General features: G+C 42.8%; 1 protein-coding gene across 2 annotated transcripts in view; it reads left to right on the top strand.

The window, feature by feature from the left end:
* Positions 1 to 20,720, top strand: part of LOC147688594 (sodium channel protein type 5 subunit alpha-like) — a 1,046,042-nt gene that overhangs the window by 355,668 nt on the left and 669,654 nt on the right. For both annotated transcript variants that reach the window (XM_086941454.1, XM_086941453.1), the window contains exon 8: positions 10,873 to 10,936. In XM_086941454.1, coding sequence (XP_086797580.1) covers positions 10,873 to 10,936 — 64 coding nt within the window. The remainder of the gene's footprint in view (positions 1 to 10,872; positions 10,937 to 20,720) is intronic.

Consider the following 20,720-nt stretch of genomic DNA (forward strand, 5'->3'; position numbering starts at 1 on the left):
CCTTGTGGTGGTTTCGTAGCTGGAACTCTATAGGCTTTGTCTACTTCAAATTGTCTGTCAAAATTGAGGCCAGTTATTTGTGGTAGAATCTCCTCGAGCATGGTTGTGCACACGCCTGCTTTGTCCTCTGTGCCTTCTGGTATCCCTAGGATTCAGATGTTCCCTTTTCGGGTGCGGTCATCTTGTTCCGCTAGCTGTCTTTGGAGCGTTCTTGAGATCATGGAGTTTTCTGTTATGATTTTGTTGTTTGTTATGGTTATGTCCTCCATGTCGCTGATGCACTTCCCTGCCGCCTCAATTCTGGTGTTGGTGCTGTGTAGGTCGGCTCTTATTGCTGTCAGTTCCAGCTGCATATTGTCAATCGTGACTTTTGTCTGCTTGGCCACTGCGTTGCCCTCATTGACCCTCTGTAGGATCGTGTCTAGGGTTGTTTCGCTCCTTTGTTTGAGTGGTGATTCGGGCGACTCCTTCCTATGCTTTTTAGTGTCGTTGCCTGGCTTCCCCTCTTGTCCCGCCATATCGCAGATGCCTCTTCTAGATTGGAGGTGGCTTAGTCTGCCTTCTTTTTGGTACGCTGGTATTCCTCTTGTCGGTTCGCCCCTTGGGGCCTGGGTTGGGTGGTTATTCCTGTACCTGCTCGGCTCTCTTATGTTCCTTGTCCTTGTTTTGGCTTTAGTACCTGCCAGCGCTGAGGCTATGTGCGCTATGCGCCTTTTATTGTTCTCTCTCTCTGTGGTCTTCGCCTCTGATCTGCTTGAGGTTTCTTGTTCTTTTCATGCGTTTGTGTTGGAGCTTGCCTGCTCTCTGGCGTGGGTTTGTGTGGCCGGACCGGCTAGGCTTAATGGCGACCCATGCACTCCTTTCCCTTTACGTGCGGGGCTTGTAGCCTCTCATATGTGGCTGGCGACTTGCAGCTTGCTGCCTTCTCCCCTTTCTTCTCACCCTTCCCATGGGGCCAGGGGCGCGGTTCTGTTTTTGGCGAGCTTCCTTCCGCGTTGGTGCGTTCGCGGCGCAAAAACTTCCCTTGCCTGTTGTGCGCCTTCAGCTTTGCTTTGCTTGTTCGCGGGCTATGGCTGTTCCTTTGTTTTTAGTTTCACTTGTATTGGTCCGCTCGCCGCTCTCGCTCCCTGCTTCTGTTTATTCCTCCTTTGTGCACCTCCGGTAATGGCGGCGCCCTTTGTTGGGACTGGTTTCGCTTTCGATTTTGCCCCGGTGTTCCTCGGGTGATCGCTGTATCCTGGGTATTATCTGTGGGCCAGGTAGGTATAGCCGGTGGTCTTGTGCTCACTCGAGTGTCTGTAGCGTTGCTCCCGTTACCTCCTAAACTTTTCCCTTGCACGCTCCCCCGATCATCCTGTCGGTGCTGCAATTGCCGCGCCTTGCTTAGGTATTGATTTCGCTTTCCTATGATCTCCCTTCTATGTTCGGCGACTCTGTGGTGCTTGGGGTTTGATGTGCGAGTGTGAGCGCGGTGAGTCTGGTGGGGAGATTGCGTTTGGTGGTTATGGAGGAGGACTTGTGAGTTGCTGGGTGTAGCTGACGCTGCTGCCGGAGCTCACCTCCTTCTTCTATCCCCGCTCGAGATTCCCTGCCGCCATTTTGCCTTGCGCCTACTTCACGCACCTCGGGTGAGCAAATCAGCCGATATTCTGTCCCTGGGGCACCGCCTTGCTTCTTTCTACGAAACTTCTGCTCCTCAGTTGTTTCGATGCCGGTTGATTGTCTTTGTTTCTGGAACGAACTTGCCTGGCTGGATAAAAATCGCCGCTAATCGCCTCGGGGCTCCGGAGCTGACGGACTCAGACAACCATCCACATTGCCGTCCAAGCCACGCCCCCTAGTTGCTGTTTCTTTTTCCATAAAAACTGGTTTTATCTAAAAACAATTTTTAAAAAAACTGGTTTTATCACTGAAGGAGACTGTAGCGAAGAAAGATTAGAACAGTGGAATGTTGGGAGCTCTTTTGGAGTCAGTGAGGTAATTCAGTGCCAATAATGGCTCACTATCTTTTGCTCCAACATTCCATTGTTTGTCTTTCTAGTACTTCATTTTTAATTTAGAACATTCTACCTTCTGTGGGTGCAATGCTCTAACAGCATTATAACACATCTGCCTCTGTCACAGTAGTTGTTAAAGACCTTCTCCCTTATTATAAGTCCTTACCTCATATACAGCAGTTGTTAAATGCCGTCTCCCTCATTATAGACCCTCACTTGCAACTCTGGTCTACAACGCGGTCAGAGCTTTAAAAACCAGCACAGTATTTTATTTTATTTATAAAGTTTTATATATCGCCAACAAGATCCCGAAGGATATCAGAGCGCTGTACAAAAGGGAACATACAGTAGGGACTATAATGGTATAATACAGTAAGCATTAAAGCACAACAGTCCCTGGTTTCATTTGCGTGTTACCATACAGATGGTGTAATCCTGATCCATGAATGAAGCACCAGCGTCTTGTAGGAACAGTAAATATCTTATGTACATCATCTTACTCAGAGTCAACTCCTTCAGCCTGACCGAATCGGGTTCTAACATTTCTCTCGATTGCTCAGAACATCTTCCAAATTAGGATTAATTTGAGCAGGTGCCATACAGAACTCCTGTGCAATCCCACACTTTGCTACGTCTTCAGCCACAGAAGATACACAGATCCTCATTTTACATCCAGTGGATTGCAGTGCAGGTCTTTGCAAGTATAAGGCCCAGTGCCAAAATGCAATAGCAGTTTGTTTCTTCGTGGGTCCAAGTTACAAACTCAAAATTCATTGCTTGGCATTAAAATCCTGTTCCTGCCAACCTTTGCAGACAGGTACCACTTGATACAAAAATACACCTTTGACTCCACATGACCAAACTATATGCATTAAACCAGCTTCACACTGTCCAGTCCTGGGCATGGTTGCCTTGAAACATTTGTTTTTATAAAGGGGGATTATTGGTGACCACCCTCTATCAGTTCCAAGGGTTCCAGGAGGACTCCACATTCTTACGGCCTACCAAGAAGCCTGGCTTTCTCATTCATCACTCTAGATTATCCGGTATGTGGCAGAAATTGGCATGCCCCTACTACTATATGTGCTCTAGCTTCTTCAAATATATGGCAAATGTCCCCATTCAAGATTTCTCCAATCAGCTTGTGAACCTCAACTACTCAATCTGCTGCCCGAGTTTCCTTTCTATTGTCTTAAACACCTGATCCTAAACCTGAAACATTAAGGAGACCAGAAAAAACGATTCTTAGGATCTCCTTCGCTGAGGCAAGGAATTGATATCTAAGTTTTATATTACCAGAACAAGCCATCAAAAGCCCACGCTTGCTGCAGGTGCCTCAACTAGTTAGCTGCAGTTTCCTTTAATCTATTTAGCTAGGATTTCCATAAGTATCAGGTCCTGTGTGTTCACTTGGAAAATCACTTTCCAGGAAATTGCTCAATCACTTTAAATGGTCAAGGGCCCGTCCCTGTCTTTTACTTTTAAACACCACGCTGGTTGACCATCCACCTCATTTAAAACGGTGTTCTTCATATGAGTTTCTTTCTATTTCCAATTGGGCTTGTGTTACCAACAGAAGAAGAAGAAGAAAGAAGAAACATTCTCTATTATATAGTTAGTTAAAACCATTACAATGTTCCAATACATAAAATCAACTTTGTCTGCATGTTAAAAATGACCCCAAGGAAAAGTGAGTATAGACAACTGGTACCACATAAAAATGTAATTCATTATTTCTATTTACAACTGTATAACTCTTAAAAGACGGGGAGGAGCAACTAAATAATGTCTGTAGCCTGTATCATTGTTTCATGCAGTTCTCAAAACAGGTTAGAAATGTTATCAGTTGGCAGATTAATTGCGGCTCCTTTGAGTCCAGACTTTGTTGAGTATTACTGACAGTGTAAGCCAGCACTATGAACCAACAAGTTATGGTAAGTGGGTGGGTCAGGGTTTGGGTAGCATATAAATATACTACAATAGGTTTAAAGTGGTGGAGGTTCCTGCCTGTCTCTTAAACTACAGGAAACCCCCACGGTAGTACAACTGCAGATTCACACACAGAGGAGGGAGGCTCAACGTTCCTTTCTGTTCTTCTTGTGCTCAAAGGAATGATTGGTGAAAGGTAAACTTTCAATGAGACTCTGAAATGCTTCTCAATTCCCTGCATGTTCAGCAGGTGTTACACGGGAGTCTTTACAGCTGTGCAAACATCACTCTACGGCATTGTGTGTATATATTTGCCCATTCAAGCAAGGACTACTCCACTGTGTCTAAACACGGAGTCGGATGTTCGAGGAGATTTGAAGCCTCATACACAATAGTAAGCATCGCAGAGTGACGAATCGTATTTATTGCATTTGATTATCAGAAAGGAATTAATTGTGAAAGCCATGTGCGCACCTAAGCTTAACTTATGTGTGCGAATGGCACGCGTTTACCTCGTGTAGCTTGTCAAAATGGGGATTGAGATCCATAAAAATATTTATTCACATATATTTGAAAATATTAGAATTTTTTTCCCACAGAGATGGAGAATGGGCACTACAGAGCAGTTATGACCAGGGAAAGATGTGAACACCCACCAAGTTCTTTGCGGGTATCCACAAACTTTTCCAAAGACCAGTTGCAGCCTGGGAACGGTTGGATACATCCTCCTGTCAAGAGCAGGGGTAAATCTATGCCCAGGGTAGCAGTAGAAAGGGGACACCTTCAGAACTGGCACGGGTGTGCGAGATAAAAATATTTCCTCTGTGTAGCAAAAATCTGGAAAAGTTTTACAAAGTAAGTGCACTACTGGGTTGCATTTATCTATGCAAATAACCATGGTTGGCTTAATCAAAAGTTCACATACTTTGGCTCATATAACCATAATATCAAAAAATGTGGTATTGGACTATGGGGCATATTATCAAGAAACAGCGTTAAAATTATCGCCGCTTTAGGGGCAGGAAACTGCCGCTAAGGCGGCAATAATGGGCTTGATAATATGCCCTTGATAATTACAATAGAAGCCCATGTTCACACCAGAACTTGGGTTTCTATGAAAATTCACAAGAGCATATTATCAAGCCCATTATCACTGCTTTAGCGGCAGTTTCCTGCCGCTAAAGCGGCGATCATTTTAACGCCGTTTCTTGATAATATGCCCCCTTATTCTTACTTGCAACAATGGGAGACAGAAGTCTGGATTTTCATACTATATTTATTATACAAAAAAACGAAATCGCATAAATGCATGATTTATTAACACATTAATTAAAAATATCTAGACCATAAGTGTATTATTTAAACCTAGCCTAATCACTTCACATTCACACACAGTTTTCGTTCATAGTCCTTGGAGAGGTGAAATCGTCATTAGGAGTAATGTGGATACATTTTTCAGCTTGAGAGACCTTCACCAGATTTCGACAACTTGTGAATGACATTGACATATTGAAAGATTCACCAGAGTAGGATTCCGTATTTCAGTTTTTCATTCAGATTCCATATGGTCGTCTATCGCTTCAATAATGGAACAGTGGGCCTTAGTGGATAAATGAAATTAAAGATGGACAAGTGAGCTGGTGTAGTTCCCTCTCATCATAAACGTTCAGAGGAGCTGCCATGCTTATGCATTTAAAATGTATTTTTTTTAAACTAGAATGTTTTGACCTTCCCTTGCAAGGACTCTGTCCAGTCTAACACATTTCCAAACCCAGCCCTTTTGTTCTGTTCCCACTCACAAGTCAAGTCAGAGACATTTGTTAAGAACACATATCACCATAGGGTCTCATAGCGCTAGCGAGGACTCCGTAGGGACTGACAGTCGGAAATGCAGAGTTATGGATGGTCGAATAGCCAAGTTTTTAATTCCCTACGAAAGGACTTGTGGTCCGTGATGGTGGGGAGATGGGGCTGTAGCTTGTTCCAGAAAACAGGAGAGAGAAAGGAGAAAGATCGGCTGCCGATTCTGGCAGTAAGGACTCTACGAGGGGTGAGAAGACGTTTAGAACTAGAACTGACTGTCCTAGGTTGATAGCAGACAGGTTTATTATCAGTCTGGCAGTGGTATTTTGCAAGACTAGAAGCTTAGAATGTAGATCCTCGTTCATGGAGGACAACATGGCATTGCCATAGTCAATGCGACTCATGATAAGTCCCTGGACCAGTGGGTTCCTAGATTCAATGGGAATCCATTGAAAGAATTTGCGTAGTTTACAAAATAAGCCATAGCAAATGCTGATGACCAGGTTACCATGTTTCTCGTCCCTCCTCCCAGCTGCTGTCTCCTGTCCAGAATTTTAAATTTGCGAGGTTTCTTGCCCAATTTTAGTAGACCCCCCAAACAGCCTTACCTTCACTTCCCTCTATTCAACCAGAAATATTTCAAATGTATATATTTATTAGAAGGAGGTACTTATCTAAGTGTGCCAGAGCCTGCCAGCACTGGTACTGGCAAAGCAATAAAAAACAGTATTGAATTAGGGCCTTTTGCAGAGTTCTAGTTCTATCTGTACCACAAACAAACTGTACCTGCCTGCCTGTCACAAATAGGATCTGCAACGTAATATCATCGTAAGTCCCCTTTGTAACACAGGAACAAAGTGATACAGTGAATTCTGTTGTTCACCCTTTGGGTCCTCGGCTTAAGATCCACTTTTACTCCAATTAAATGACCAAGTCATAATTGCTTGGATTTAAATGTACTGTGTCAAGTGTTATATTGCTTGTGACCCAGAATAATGCTCTATAAAGGCTGTTAGCTAAACGTCTTGTTGCCCACTCATTTCAGTTATTCTTTGTTCGGTTAGCTTCTAGTTATGCATTTGTGAAGAATAGGATTTTGTTTCGTACGTGTTTGGCAGCACCACCCTTTACATATTCCACACCATAAGTGGAGATTTCTCAGATGCACATTTTAAGCCACATGCCTCTCCCTCCTTTTTCATCCTTGTTAATGCCCTGGGATCAGATTCATTTTGCAAGATCTTTGTCTTAAAAAACGACTACGCAAAGATTTCATTGTATTGTGCCTAGGACCTTGCTCCTCTGACAACCTTTTTGTCTCTCCCGGTAGAGGAAAATATTCTAAATCAAATGAGAAGGGAAGATCGACACCCTTCTCCACACAAGAGAAAGCAGACAAGTCAACCTGACCTCATATTTGTAAAATTATAGTGCTGTGACTTGGGAAATAACTGTGGACCATGTTAATACAGTGTTTTAGAGACTGTGATACAGCAAGACTTGAAGGGGGTATAGTTGCGTCTAAAAATCGTAGGCTTGTTTTGACTGGGTCTCCTGTTGACCGGGTGAAGTCAAAGTGGCTAGTACAGCATACCTCGGTATCAAAAGTGTACCGGATCATTTTTTACGGAAAATTTGTTATTTAGAAAGCGGGGTAACCTGGTTCACAATGTACTAATGCTGGGTTGGGAAATTCGCTGTGTAAATGAAGTTCGCAGAGAGGAGAACCTGCAGTGGGCATCAATGTTGGGAGTAACTGAAATTCAAACTTTTGTAACAGGAAATATTACAAAGAGGCCTTTGGTGAAAAAGAAGTAATAAATACTAGAATTTGCAAAAGGATAAGTAAAAATGCAGTTTAACATATCTAAGAATGATTTCAGGGAAGATGATGAATAGCGTATTGCAGACCCACACAAAAAAGGTAGCGGCCACCTGTGTGGGCCTGTTAAGGAGCCTCAAACCTATACTCGGCTTCTTTGACTCCAAGGTTCGCCAAATGATTGTCCAAGCCACAATTCTCTCCCGCTTGGACTACACCAATGTCTTACTTCTGGGGGCCAACAAAGCGGACATAGCACAACTGCAACGCGTGCAGAACACCGCGGCAAGAACCTTGGTCGGCCTTCCCCGCAGATGCTCAGCCAAAGCCACAATTCGAAGGCTACACTGGCTACCCATCGAATCCCAAATCCAGTTTAAAGCTCTCACTATGATCTTTAAAATCCTTAAAACTGGACGCCCAGAACTTCTCCGGCCACTCCTTACACCCTATGTGCCACAGCGCAACTTGCGCTCTCTAGGCCAGCATCGGCTGAGGGTCCCCCGTACAAAGCTAGCCCGCACTGGTGGACATTCGTTCAGGATGTTGGGAGCCAAACTTTGGAACACCCTGCCAGTGAACATTCGCTCATTAGAAAATCTGTCCACCTTCCGGAAAGCTGCTAAAACCTACCTATTCCCTTCCCCTTAGGCCTCCCAGCTGTTTTCCTTCTGTCCTCCGTGGAGTCTCCTTGGTTCTTAGCGCCGGGACGCCTCTTTGCTGGGGCAGCTGTTTGCGCTTTACCAAATAACAACATAACATAACATAACAGTCAGGTGCTAAACCCAGGATCAAAAACTGGCCCACCATGTTCCACAACCATCTTCCTCCCCACAACCTCATATCTCTATTCCTCCAAGCAAGCCGTGCAAACCTAACCTTCAACATAAAAGTCATATTATGTTATATTACATTTGATTATAAGCAACTGAAGAGAGCTGCAATATATTTAAAGAGGGATGTTGATGGTAGACATTGGGCGTCATCCATAGGTGCAAGTGGGATGAATCGTGGCATATATTGATGGAGATAACCCATCACTAGAACATTGGTTTATAAATGAGCCGTGTGATGCCCACAGTTGGATTTAAGTTGATTTACTGTAGGAGTCTAGCCTTCCCTGTGGCTGAAGTGTGTGCCTTTTCTGGATGAGTGGGTTGTATCCCAGCAACCAATATCTAATGGCGGCAAGGGATGGCCTTCAGCAATGTTACTCAGATGTTCTGTTTTGTGTCCTTTTCCTGCGAACGGTTGAGGTCTGAGAAACAGAGGATAGCTCCAATTTTTACCAGACGCCTCCTTGCCACTAAGGTCAATCTACTCCAGGGAACATCTGACAGTGCATTGACCGTTCACGAATCTGCCGTGCTGAATTCACTGGACACCCCTTTAGAAAACGATCACAATTTCTCAAACTCATGCTTTGATGGCAAATTGACAAATTAGATAGAATTCAGGTGATGGCTATCCCGAGGGTTTGAGATGTGCTCAGGGAACCCTGTGAGCAAGGCAGGGGGTGTAGACATGTACATGATGCAGCAGTGGGAGAGGTCGGTACGGCACAGTTAGTCGTATGCAGAGCTTAACCTGTGCCAGTGGGTACAAGCACTAGTCTTTTTTAATGGGGACGTATGTATGACCGAGAGTAAGAACTAGAAAGATAGGAAACCAGGGACAAAGGAAGAAAGCAGGAATTAAAAATATCATGCAAGAGTGAGATAAGTAGATAGGAAGTGCAAAGTGGTGAAAGAAAGAGAAATAAGGTAGAACAAGACAGCTTTGCTAATCGTCAGTCCTGGAATTCAGCAACACCGAAGGTGAGCGCCAAAGAAAAACTTTGAGCCCCTCAACCAATTTTTGTTTTTTTGTTTTTACAAATTAAGTACTGGGCATACTAAAAGGAATACCTCAATCAAGCATGTGATCAAAAACACAGTCAAACTATGGATATCCATAACTGTCTTTATATAAAGAACTAGTTTTTAAATTAAACTAATAGTATAACTATTATTTAAGGAACACCACCATTTAAAAAAAACATTTGCAATGCAAAAGGTCTGGAATTATTGACAGTTTGAGGTATTGGCATTGCAAATAATAATTCAATGCTAATAGCTCACACTTTCAGTAATGCCAGATGTAGTGCATTGTAAATTCTTGCGTAGTGAGCCAGGAACCGGCAATGTATTTCTTGGTGCAGTACCGCAAGCTGCTCCTGGAGGTCCCTATTAAGCAAGGTACCAGCACTGCATGTCTAAGTGCAGTACCGCAAGCTGCTACTAGAGGTCCCTAGCGAGCAGTTTTGAGAAGTTGTTGCTGCTACTTTAAAAAGTAGCATTAGTAGAATTATATATTTCGCAATTTCACTTCAAGGCTTTGATAAGTGGGCCAGGAGTTTCGGGTTGTGGCTAGACCAATTTTGTTTAAATCATTTCATCACCCTCTGAGCATTGCATGCCAATCTTCACCTAACAAAAGACTGAAACGGAGATGTTGATAACACGTAGGTAAAGCCTCTAACATTTTTAACAAGACCTATTTAATTGAAAAGAAGCGGCCGCGATTGTCCTAGGCTGCTTTAAAAGTGAAAGCGCACATGGCACGAAGGAAAGCATGTCGTGCCTGCAGCAGGAGAAAGGCAATAAACAAAAGAGTGCTTCCAGACTAAAGAAGATGTACCATGCAACAACAGAAGTAAAAGGGCCAGTCATCCTGGGAGGTTACAAATTAAGACAAGGCGGTACCAAGGAGGAACTAACAAGCTTACTTACGAATCAGAAGCCAGCATTTACGAAGGAAAATGGCACAAGCCAATGACAAATATGGGCGGAGAGTGGGCGGGGCTTCCAGTGCATACTTCAATACAGCATGCCTTGCAGAGCGAGCAGCGCATGCTACACAATCAACCCCAAAGTATGCACTGCTGATTAATGCAAGGAAGGCTTGATTTAAAAAAAAAAAATTAAATGGATGCCTGGATGAGACTCTTAACTGATGTGGTGGCATTTATAGCATTACTGGAATTGAAGGTGGGTTTTGATGACCATGGTGAATTCATAGTGGGGGGAATTGGGAGAACATGTCGAGATTCAGAATGGTTTTGTAAGACAGCTAAATGAAAGAAGAGTGGTGGACTAAACTGGAGGTGCAGTGCTCACCTTTTGCCATTACCTGTGTTCATTCTGATATTTGATTACACTATGAAACTGGTTTGTTAACAAACAATGATGGCGTCATAGACTATGTGCATGTTCACTAGTACGTACAGCGCATGGATAACACACACTTTAAATATGACTGTAGTCTTGTATTTCCTTTCAGGCAACTTCTACGTACAAAGTGGCCGTAAGGATGCCTTGCTCTGCGGCAACAGTACAGATGCTGGGTAAGTACAAAACATTCTTCGCAAAAAGCTTTATCGGCATTGGAATCTGTGTTGTCTGTATTCAAATGGTATTATGATTGACAGCATTCTAATGCGCTCAACAGATAGAGGTCTTGGTGTTCATTATTTATGGATTGATATGAAGTGCTCTTAACCAAAGTGCTGTGCCATAATTAGCTGATGGTACATCGATAAAGGGATACATCAGTACAAAAATATAGGGCAGGATCTGAAGTGGCTATGGGTGAGAGGCGAGGCAGCTGCCGGACTAGATGCACAAGGGCAGGCTTTGTTTAAGAGGGAATACTTATTTTACAGAGTGAAATGGTGCCACCCTTTCAAGATGTATATGCAATAGTGTATTCCGCAGAGCAATAGGCAGACACATGCAGCACACAGATGATTTAATTAGCGAAAGGTGTAGGTTCCTAGTTTTATTAGTCGTGAAAGGGAGGTGCCGTCGGTGGGTTTTTTATGAATCATGGGATCCGAATGTCGATTAGTGACTGCAGGTTCCTTCACACCGCCAACCTAACCGGCTCTTTGCACTTGTGTTGCTGATTTCTGTGGGAATCAAAGTGCTGACACGTGACAAGTGGAGAGCGCAGGAAGTCAAATTCCACCTAATTCTCCTCTGTCATGGGTAAAGCTGTTTGTATGTACGTATATAGCACACACTTAGCTGTGAAGCAATGAAAAGCTGTACATTATGTAAGGGTCCAAGAGATGATCTTCAGGATTTTGTATGTCAAGTGGGAATTACACACATACATTTTGCACTCATTTAGTCATATGAGGCTTAAGTGATTTACCTAGAATCACACAATGTTGAGTTTAGCACCAAGACTGGGATTCAAACCTGTGTCCTCAGATCCCAAGTGTGATAGCTCCAGCACGTAGGCCACTTCTGCTCCCACAAGAATTGGCACTCTGACCACCAACCTCCTCATGAGGGTTAGTTTTAAGTCCAGACCCCATGGACTGCTGCTTTTGGATTCTAGCTGTGAATAGAACCAAGGATTTTGGATGACGTCAATTATCGTGGAAATTTGTTGTCTTGAACATTTTTAGGGAGTTAACCAACAGTTATAATAGAATTTTTATGACAATATATTTTGCCACTAAACATCATGGTCTGCTTGGAGTCAAAGATCATGCACTAAGCCTAAAGAAGTCCTCTTTCCTGCAACCAAAAACCTTGAACTGCAGTTGCCTCTCTGAGTTGGAATCCAAACCATCCAATATGGGCACTTAGAAGCATTCATAAAGCTTGGAGGAGGAAAGCAAGTAAATAGCCTTCAACAAGCATGAAAGTGCTTCACGCACGTTGATGCCACCATTGTGGGTAGCAGTGCTCAAGAGTGCATTGCTACGTGTAAGGTCTTCATCACAGTCAGAGCCATTGGAAATATGCAGAGTAATTTGCATGTTGTATGGTAGCATTTTTATGACACTTTGACATTTTAACATACCTTCATCCTGTCTGAGCAAACATCTTACCTTGTTGGTAACAGCTTAACAAGTCGATATGACAACCAGGGAGAGTATGTACCCTTACAGCTAGAGCGGTCAACCTCAAACCTGGGGAACCGGATTTGAGTCTCGGAAATGACTCTCAATATCCTGTGATTCTGGACAAAGCACTTATTCTCCCCGTGCCTAACAAAAATGAACATGTCCTTCTGAAATCAACTGATGCTCATGTACAGTGCTGTGATACCTAATGTCTCGGGTCTAGTTCGCTCTATGTAAAAAAAAAATCAGCAACTGAAAAGTGACCAATTAACTTTTGCAGTATAGTACCAGAACATAAAGGACTGATTTATAACAAATATTGTGTCCTAAATGACTTTTAAAAAATATCCTCCACTTTGGAGGTAATAATAGAAAATCTACACTCCCTGGGATGATTTTTAGGAGACAATGTTAATTATAGACAATATTTTTGGCAACAATATTCTTATGTACAAACACCTTTGGACGGGGTCTGTCACTGCAACGTACCATCTGTGGCACTTTTTTTAAAAAAGTAACCTGTGATGTGCCTGAGCAGCGAACATCTCTTGTGTTGAAATCCGAAAAGTATGAAGTCAATGGTGGAATATTATGCAAGTGCAGTACATTCATAATTATGTGGGAAAAGCCACAGCTACTGAAATGTCCAGTTCCAGTGGGCCTTCCTATAAATGTACTGCCCTGTGAGGATTTTGAAATATTTTCAGATTGACTTTGATGTTTCTAATTCTTGGGGATTGGAGGAAGAGGGCGGAATCAGTCATGTGTCCATAAACATTTGATGCTTGCTACCTCCATAGTTGACAATTGGATGGATCTCTTGAGCAAGGGCATCACCACAAAAGTCCTTAACCCATTTATAAGTTTAGTTTTTCTTTGAACGAAGATAAAAAATATACGTTACCATTAGTTCAGCGTGGGAGTCTGTATTAAACACTTTGACATTAGTTTGAAGGATGTTGCATTCACAAATTTCCTAATGTAGGAATATTGATTTACCTTAATATTATAGCCTAAATATTGAGGGCGAAAATATTGACAGGTACCTATGCGTAGATATGTTATACCTAATATCCCATATACGGATCTTGACAATTTATCTATCTTCAAGGTACGTAGATGTTGTGTTAAGAATATTACTTCTATTCTTTCCTATGTGTAGTTACCTTGTGATATTTTGGTCCTTGACATTTTGACTGCAATTTTACAAGATCACACTATTCCCTACTTGCTATTTTAGTCTACAGCCATGTTATGGTTGCCAGTGAGTTACTGATAAAATTGATGTTGAGCTTCAAGCCAAGTTTTGGGCCCATGGTCCATGCGATCTTTGAAATCCTCCTTGCACCTTCTACTCAAACTTCCACTGATGAACAAAGTTTACACAGTAGTAATATGTTTTTCAACCTTAGTTCATTGTCTGTGAAACTCAACACCTCTTCAGCAAGGAAACAAACAGCACTGCAGTGCAAATAAAACAACATCATAAAACATCAAAAATGTAACGCTTTCTGTCCGAACAAATCTCTCCCGTACCAAGCAGCTCCAGGTTGAATGAACATTTGAATCACATTTGCTAATGTTCCAAAAATGTATATAATGTTTTCTCTTCCTTGCAAAAAGACTGAAAGATTTAGTGACATGGTTTTGTCACTGTCTCTTGCCTATATGTCATTACTAGATGTTTTTATTTTTCTTTGCATAGTTTTATAAAGCTTCAGCCAAGCATCTTCAGTTGTTAGATCACTTTATAACAGTACAGTGATCAAGCACAGTACAACTTTTCATAAAGAAGCAGGACAATAATCCAGGTATGCTTAGAGGTGTGCCACTTATAACTCGATGCAAGTTTGGGTCAAATCCCTGGTGCAGCTGGAGGTCCTTTTGGACCCTCAAGTTTAAAATGAACAAAATTCTCATGGCGTATACCTGTCACCCTGCTCTAAACTCATGTGCCAAAAAACGATAGATAAAATACTAACCAATTAATGTAAAAAAAAAGAAAGTAAGTAATAGACATCTAAGGGCAGAGATGCACAATATGAACCTAGAGAACCTGGGATGAATCCCGGTTCCCCCGCTTGTCTAAATTGTGAGGCTTTAGTCAAATATTTTTTTCACTGTGCATTAGACCTGTTACCACTAGGGTGGTCTTTCCCCAGCCTTTTTGGCTTTTGCCTCTCATTTTTGCTATATCGTTGTGTTGGCCTTAAGCTTCTGAGCCCTTTATCACTGCCTTGCAGACAATACTGGGTTGAAAGGGATCATTGTGCACTCCAAAGAGCTGCTTTGAACTCACCCCTTACATCAAAGGCACTTTTGGGTATTCGTACTTGGCCACTGAGCCCCAAAAATCTGACACTTCTGGATCTTAAACTGACCCTCTATCAGAAGGGCTGCTTTACTAATTAAAGGACACAACTGGGCTACTTCTCTGATTGTTGCCCTGCTGCCTGCTGCTCCCTGGCTCTGCTGAAGAATAAGTGGACTCTTCCTTCCCTCCAAGTGATCTCCAAGTGCTTGCTGGCTTGCCTCCTGTTTTCTGAAGTCTCAGGAATACATAACACTACCTGCAATCTTGATGGTGCTGCTGTACTCTGCCATATGTGAGTCCTACCCTTTCCTGAGGTGCCTGCTTCAAGGTCTGGGCCTCAGAAGTGGGTTCTGCAGATGTTTCACTACAAAACCGGTGCAACATCACCTTTGGGCTGAGCGGAACCGACACATTGCTCTTTGACGCTGACGCAGAGGCTGTTCCACAACAGCAGTTCTACGGTCTGTGTGGTGATGCATTGCCTTCACCTCAGCAAAGCTCAAAGGCGACACAGCGACCTGACTGTGTGGTAAAGAGTGGCGTATTGTGCCCTCAGGGTCAATGCTTTGCTCCAACCAAGGTACATTCTCAGGGGGCCTTGCATGGGTCCTGTAGCCGGCTTGCCCTCCATCGTGGTCGGCCAGAACTTTGGATTTGCACCAGTACCTCACAACCTCAAGTAACCTTTTGACCACTAGAAACTTCTAAGCACTGTTTTTGCATTTACTCTTTAAAAATTCATATATCGACTTCTACTGTTTGTATCTTTGTTGTTTTGGTTAGTTTACTCATATAAATATTCTCTATTGTTCTAAACATGTGTGAAGTATTTTTGCTATATATTCATTGTGTTACTGTGGGTTAGTGTTTCAAGCTACCAGTGGGTGAGCACTAGCTTTTAGTGTGCATCTAGCTTTCCCCGACCAGAGTTATGGCTCCTTGCCGGTCTGGGTGCATACCTCAGCCAACCAGGAATCCCATTTCTAACACTGTGCCTCCTTTTTTCTTTGCTATCTCACATGAGAACAAATTGAAAGTAATGCGATATGGATGTGCACTGTACTAAAACCCTTTAGTGTTTGATATAATAGATTATGTTGCTCCATGTACAATCAGAATCTATCAGAAACAGGTACAAATTACATTTACATTTACTTGCCCCTTAGTTCACTAATTGAACTGTTGTAGGGAGGGCTGGAATGTTTTTAAGTTTGTGTTTAAAGTTATCACTTTTAATAAATAGCTCTCAATGCAGTGTTACAATCTTATGTACTAAGGAAAAAATCTTTTGCATTTTAGAGACGTTAACTTTTTTGATTTTTGAAGAGACTTTGTCATATTTTGACACTGTGCTTGTTGCACAAATTATATGCCAAACAAGTCCAGGGCCCGGCTCTTGCATAGGCTCATCTGTCTCTCTGTTAATTTGATGTCTGGATAAACTCTAAGTATAGTACATGTATGTATTTACATCAAACAATGTTGATTTATATATATATTAACAAAAGAGCAGTAGTAGTTAATCAGATAAACTTAGTAAATGTGTCAAGTTTGTTTTTTGCATAAGGTGTTTTTCTAATATATTATATATAAGACTGTTTAGTTTATTGGACTGCTGCCATTGAAGAGCATGTGAACTCTATAGCTCAATTAGACCAAGTCTTTGTCTTTGTATGATTAGTAATCTTTTCTTTAATTCCACATCTCCTCTTTAGAGGAGATGCAGCCTAACAACTAGTGCTACCAACATTGGAGCCAGGTTTAAATCCTGGTCTTGGCTAACCATCCTGTGAATTTGGGCAAATCACTCAATCTCCCTATGCATAAAAGTAAAAAAAAGTTACTTCTAGCTCTCATATAAAGCACACTAATGCCCTTGAACCAAGTTTGTGCTATATAAAAATTGAAAAATAAAAAATAAAGGGACCCCCTGGAATCCCAAGCATTGCAAAACATGCTTATAGACTCCTCTGATTCATGCTCTGAAGCAAATGGGTCAGTAACATGATGGGCTGCACTGACAGAGCATAGACCCGAGTGCCTGTTTTTTAGGTCTAGCCTGCGCAGCGCATCCGGTGCTGCGAGGCATGTGGGTTACTCGGGTATGGCCCATCTTTCCAATTTACCCTGTTGCTGTTGTTTCTAAATGGTTGCTTCCGATTTGTTAACAGGCTTGTTAGTCCGTCCTATTTAACGCCTTGTCTGAATTTTTAACCACCCATCAGGACTGGACCTTTTACCTTGTCCTTCACTGATTAATTTACATTAACCCATCTGAGAACTCTTTGCTCACTTATCTAAAGAGCACTGGTGGGACGCCAACTTTAGTAATGACGTCCGCTTTTCTTTTTTTATTTATTTTCAGATTGCCGGCTCTTATTTTTTCACTATTTTTTTTACTAGGAATGGCGGGCCTTTCATATTTACAACTGGCAACTTTTCATCAACTTTATTTGTATTTTTTTGTCAGTGCGGTCCGCTTTTAATAAAGCGGCCGCACTCGTTCCTTCTTTTCTTTGCCAGCGCGGCTCGACAAACTCAGTTCGGCCTTCAGTAAGCCCCACTCCGCCCCACACCAGCGAAAGGCATGATTCGCCAAGATTTAGTTTTTCAATATTTTATCTTTACTAAAAGCATAATATATTATAAAACGAAAGTTTGGCAAGCTGCGTCTTTCTATTCTTCTTCGCCGCTCCAAGCTCTGTTCATTCGCATCGCAACATCTCAATTATCTCCGGAGCGCAGTCCAACGTGTGTTCTGTGTCTCCTTTGCTCCCGCCCCCCTCTTGTTGTCTATGTTGACCACCTCCCTTCTCCTCCCCCTTTTCTGGGTCTGTGGTGTTTTTTTGTTTTTTTGTTTACTAAATGTTACTTTTTGCGGTAAGGCCGTATATGATTGGGCGTCCACTTAGAAAGATCAGCTTATTTTTCAAGGTACCCATGCCAGGTTTCAATTTAATGTCGGACATGCCCCTTTCTTTAGATGCAGCTTGTCTAAAGAAAGGTGCGCGGCCTTCATGAGTGTGAAAGGCCTGCATGGGTGCTAGTAATTTGCAATGCAATAGGTCTCACATTTCCGAGAGTTCAAGCTATTGGATTGCCAATAGCTCAGACTCTTGTAAATGTGAGACCTATTGCATTGCAAATGGTTTTTTGTGTGAGGTGTCTAAAGTTCAAACATATAACTAGGGCCAAAGCTTCATGGGAGTTGTTGTGGTGTGTTCCCCCTTATAAAGTAATGTTCATGTTTAAAGTTCGATCATGGGAGACCCTGTCAAGTCTACCAATGTATTATTAGTTTTCACATGGGATGAGCGATAGGGCATTGCTTTCCTGTCAATGGTGCATTCTTGGGTGTGCCAATGACTACCTCCTACGTTCACTACAGGAGGAAACATGCTCTTCAGCCTGCAGCTGTGGGGCTGCTGATTATTTTTTATCTCACAGGCTCACTGTACCGAGCTGCCAAGGGACCGGTGTGCACCTAACTAGGCCATGAAGACAGTGGCATATTCCTTGACCTCTGAATATTGTCAGAGGAGGAATGAAACAAACAGATAAACACAGCAGCGATCCGTGCAGGTAAGCGCATTGGGGCGGTGGGGTGAGGCTGGAGGGGGGGGGGGGGAAGTCAACAGACGACAGAACAGTTAAAACTAAATAAATAAATAATTCATATTCTATCATTCGTTGACATCCCCCCAACCCGTTCCACCCCTGTGCAACGGGTTGGGGGGAAAATTTACAATAATTTACTTTAAACCACGACAAATGGGTTTCAAAAGATAGTGAAAGTGAAAACACGAATGCATTCTTGTCCATTTTTTCTTACCCGTGAAAAAGATAAAATTGAGTCGTCGCTTGCGTGAGGGAACACGTAAACCTTGTCACACCAAATACCAAACAAACACACAAACTCCCACACTCAAACATTTGTGCAGCAGGTGTATTAGCCCCGGCTTTGCTCCATCAAACTTCTGCCCAGGTCCCTCTGACAAAGTCCTCGCACTGTCAGAGGCTGTCAGAAATTCAGGTTAACTTTTGATAGGAAACCTATCTTCGAATCTCATGTAAATTTGATAGCAGGGACCTCCTTTTCTTTCATCTAAGAACTACATAACATTTTTCCTCTACTTCCTCTCTCATCTAGAGCATTGGAAGTTCGTTGTGTGATCTCAAGCAGGATAGATTAATGGAACGCTCTGCTGCTAGGAGCTCTGGAATACCTGGACAACCAGCTTCACAGAGTTCAAGCAGCAGCAGCCAAATTGCCCCTGACCAGACAGGGAAGATCTTCGGTTTCCTTATCTATGAAAGATTTGCACTGGCTACTTTTAAGCCAAGTAATGATTTTTAAGTTTCTTTGTATTGTTTTTAAATCTTTGCATGGATCCGACCCGCCTGCAAAAGAGGATAAAATGCAGGTGCGGCCGACACAGGTAAGAGCAGTGAGGCGGGGGCAGGGGACAGTTGCCTGACAACGGGATAGGTAAAATTAAATAAATAGGCCCACTTACCTTGCTGTCGCTGACTTGGCGATGCGGCGAGCGCAAGGTATGTGGTTTTATTTCATTTTTTTTTTAATTTGACCTATCCCTTCGTTTGATGACTCCCCCCACCACGCCCCCCTGCCCTGCCGCTCCTACCACTCTTACTTGTGCTGGCTGCTCCTGATAAAATGCTATGTTCCAGTCAGGAGCTTACGCTCCTCTTCAGCGAATCTAGCCTTTGTGGGCACATTTTGAAAAATCATACAAGGGGTATGGGCCCTACATGATTGAAGCAGCTCGACTCTGGAATCACCTTCCAGGTGCCCTGAGACTCTCCTCCGGCTTAATGCATTTCAGAAAGGGTCTCAAAACATGGTTTTTCCCTAAAGTCATTTAATACTATACTACATTGCTGAGGACTGTCACACTGCATGGAACTTTTCATTTTCCCCTCCCCTGGTAATACAACAGCGCCAGGATACCTGTTAGGTGGCAGTTGCACTTTACAAGTGATATAAATACATATCACCCACGTATAATATAAAGGCCGCAGAAGAGGGCACTCCGCTTCCTGAACTTTCTCCTGACACTGGAATATGGGGCTCACGGTTCGATCCCTGGCGCCGGCGGCAGGTCAGCCCAGCACCATGTGACTCTGGGCAATAGCTTGCTTAATCTTCCCGAGGGCCCCCAGCGCTGGGACACCACTTCGGAGGTGGCTGTGTGCTTTACAAATACTGGTTAAGAAGAAAGCCTGTAACTAGCAGATGACACTGTTTCTAAGGCATTTACTTAACACATTGATTTGTTTATTGGCAACTTTTCAAAAAGTCGTTTTACACAACACACAGATCATGGATAGATGATTGGATTTATTTTATTGGCTTCAAGAATGTCTACTTTCGGGATATAATGTCTGAAATCTCTAAGATCACCTGAAACCTCTATCCTCTCGAAAACCCTCATCCCCCTCCAATCCTTCACTTGTTCTTTGTGTCATCTATTTTTGTTGGGTCTGCTGCTATGTTTGTTGGGATATCTCAGTCTTACACCCTCTGAATCTCACTGACAAAGCTACCCCCTGCATATAACTCAGTATTTCTCCGAGTTAATGTATGAACCTTAGAATAAGTCAGAAGCAATGTAATCTGTATTTCTGACTTGTTCTGTTTAATGTTCATGTATTAATTCATTTGGATAAATTTTGAGGTATATGTTCAGTGGTGTAGCTAGACCTATATGGCTGCCCGTGGTGGCCCCTGCATTTTCTGCTCCGCGGCTTTACATGGATTGGTCTGCAGGGTATGTGCTACCTTGATGCCATAGCGCGTGCGCTGCAGACTGTGATTGTTTTTAAAACTGTACCAGCCTCGCTTTAGTGTATGTGTGCACTTATATCTACAATCAGGGCTGGAGTTGGGGTACCACGCGGGTGGACGGCGTCCCTCCACTTATTTTACCAGGT

Source organism: Lissotriton vulgaris, chromosome 10 (assembly GCF_964263255.1).
Source record: "Lissotriton vulgaris chromosome 10, aLisVul1.2, whole genome shotgun sequence".
Taxonomy (NCBI): domain Eukaryota; kingdom Metazoa; phylum Chordata; class Amphibia; order Caudata; family Salamandridae; genus Lissotriton; species Lissotriton vulgaris.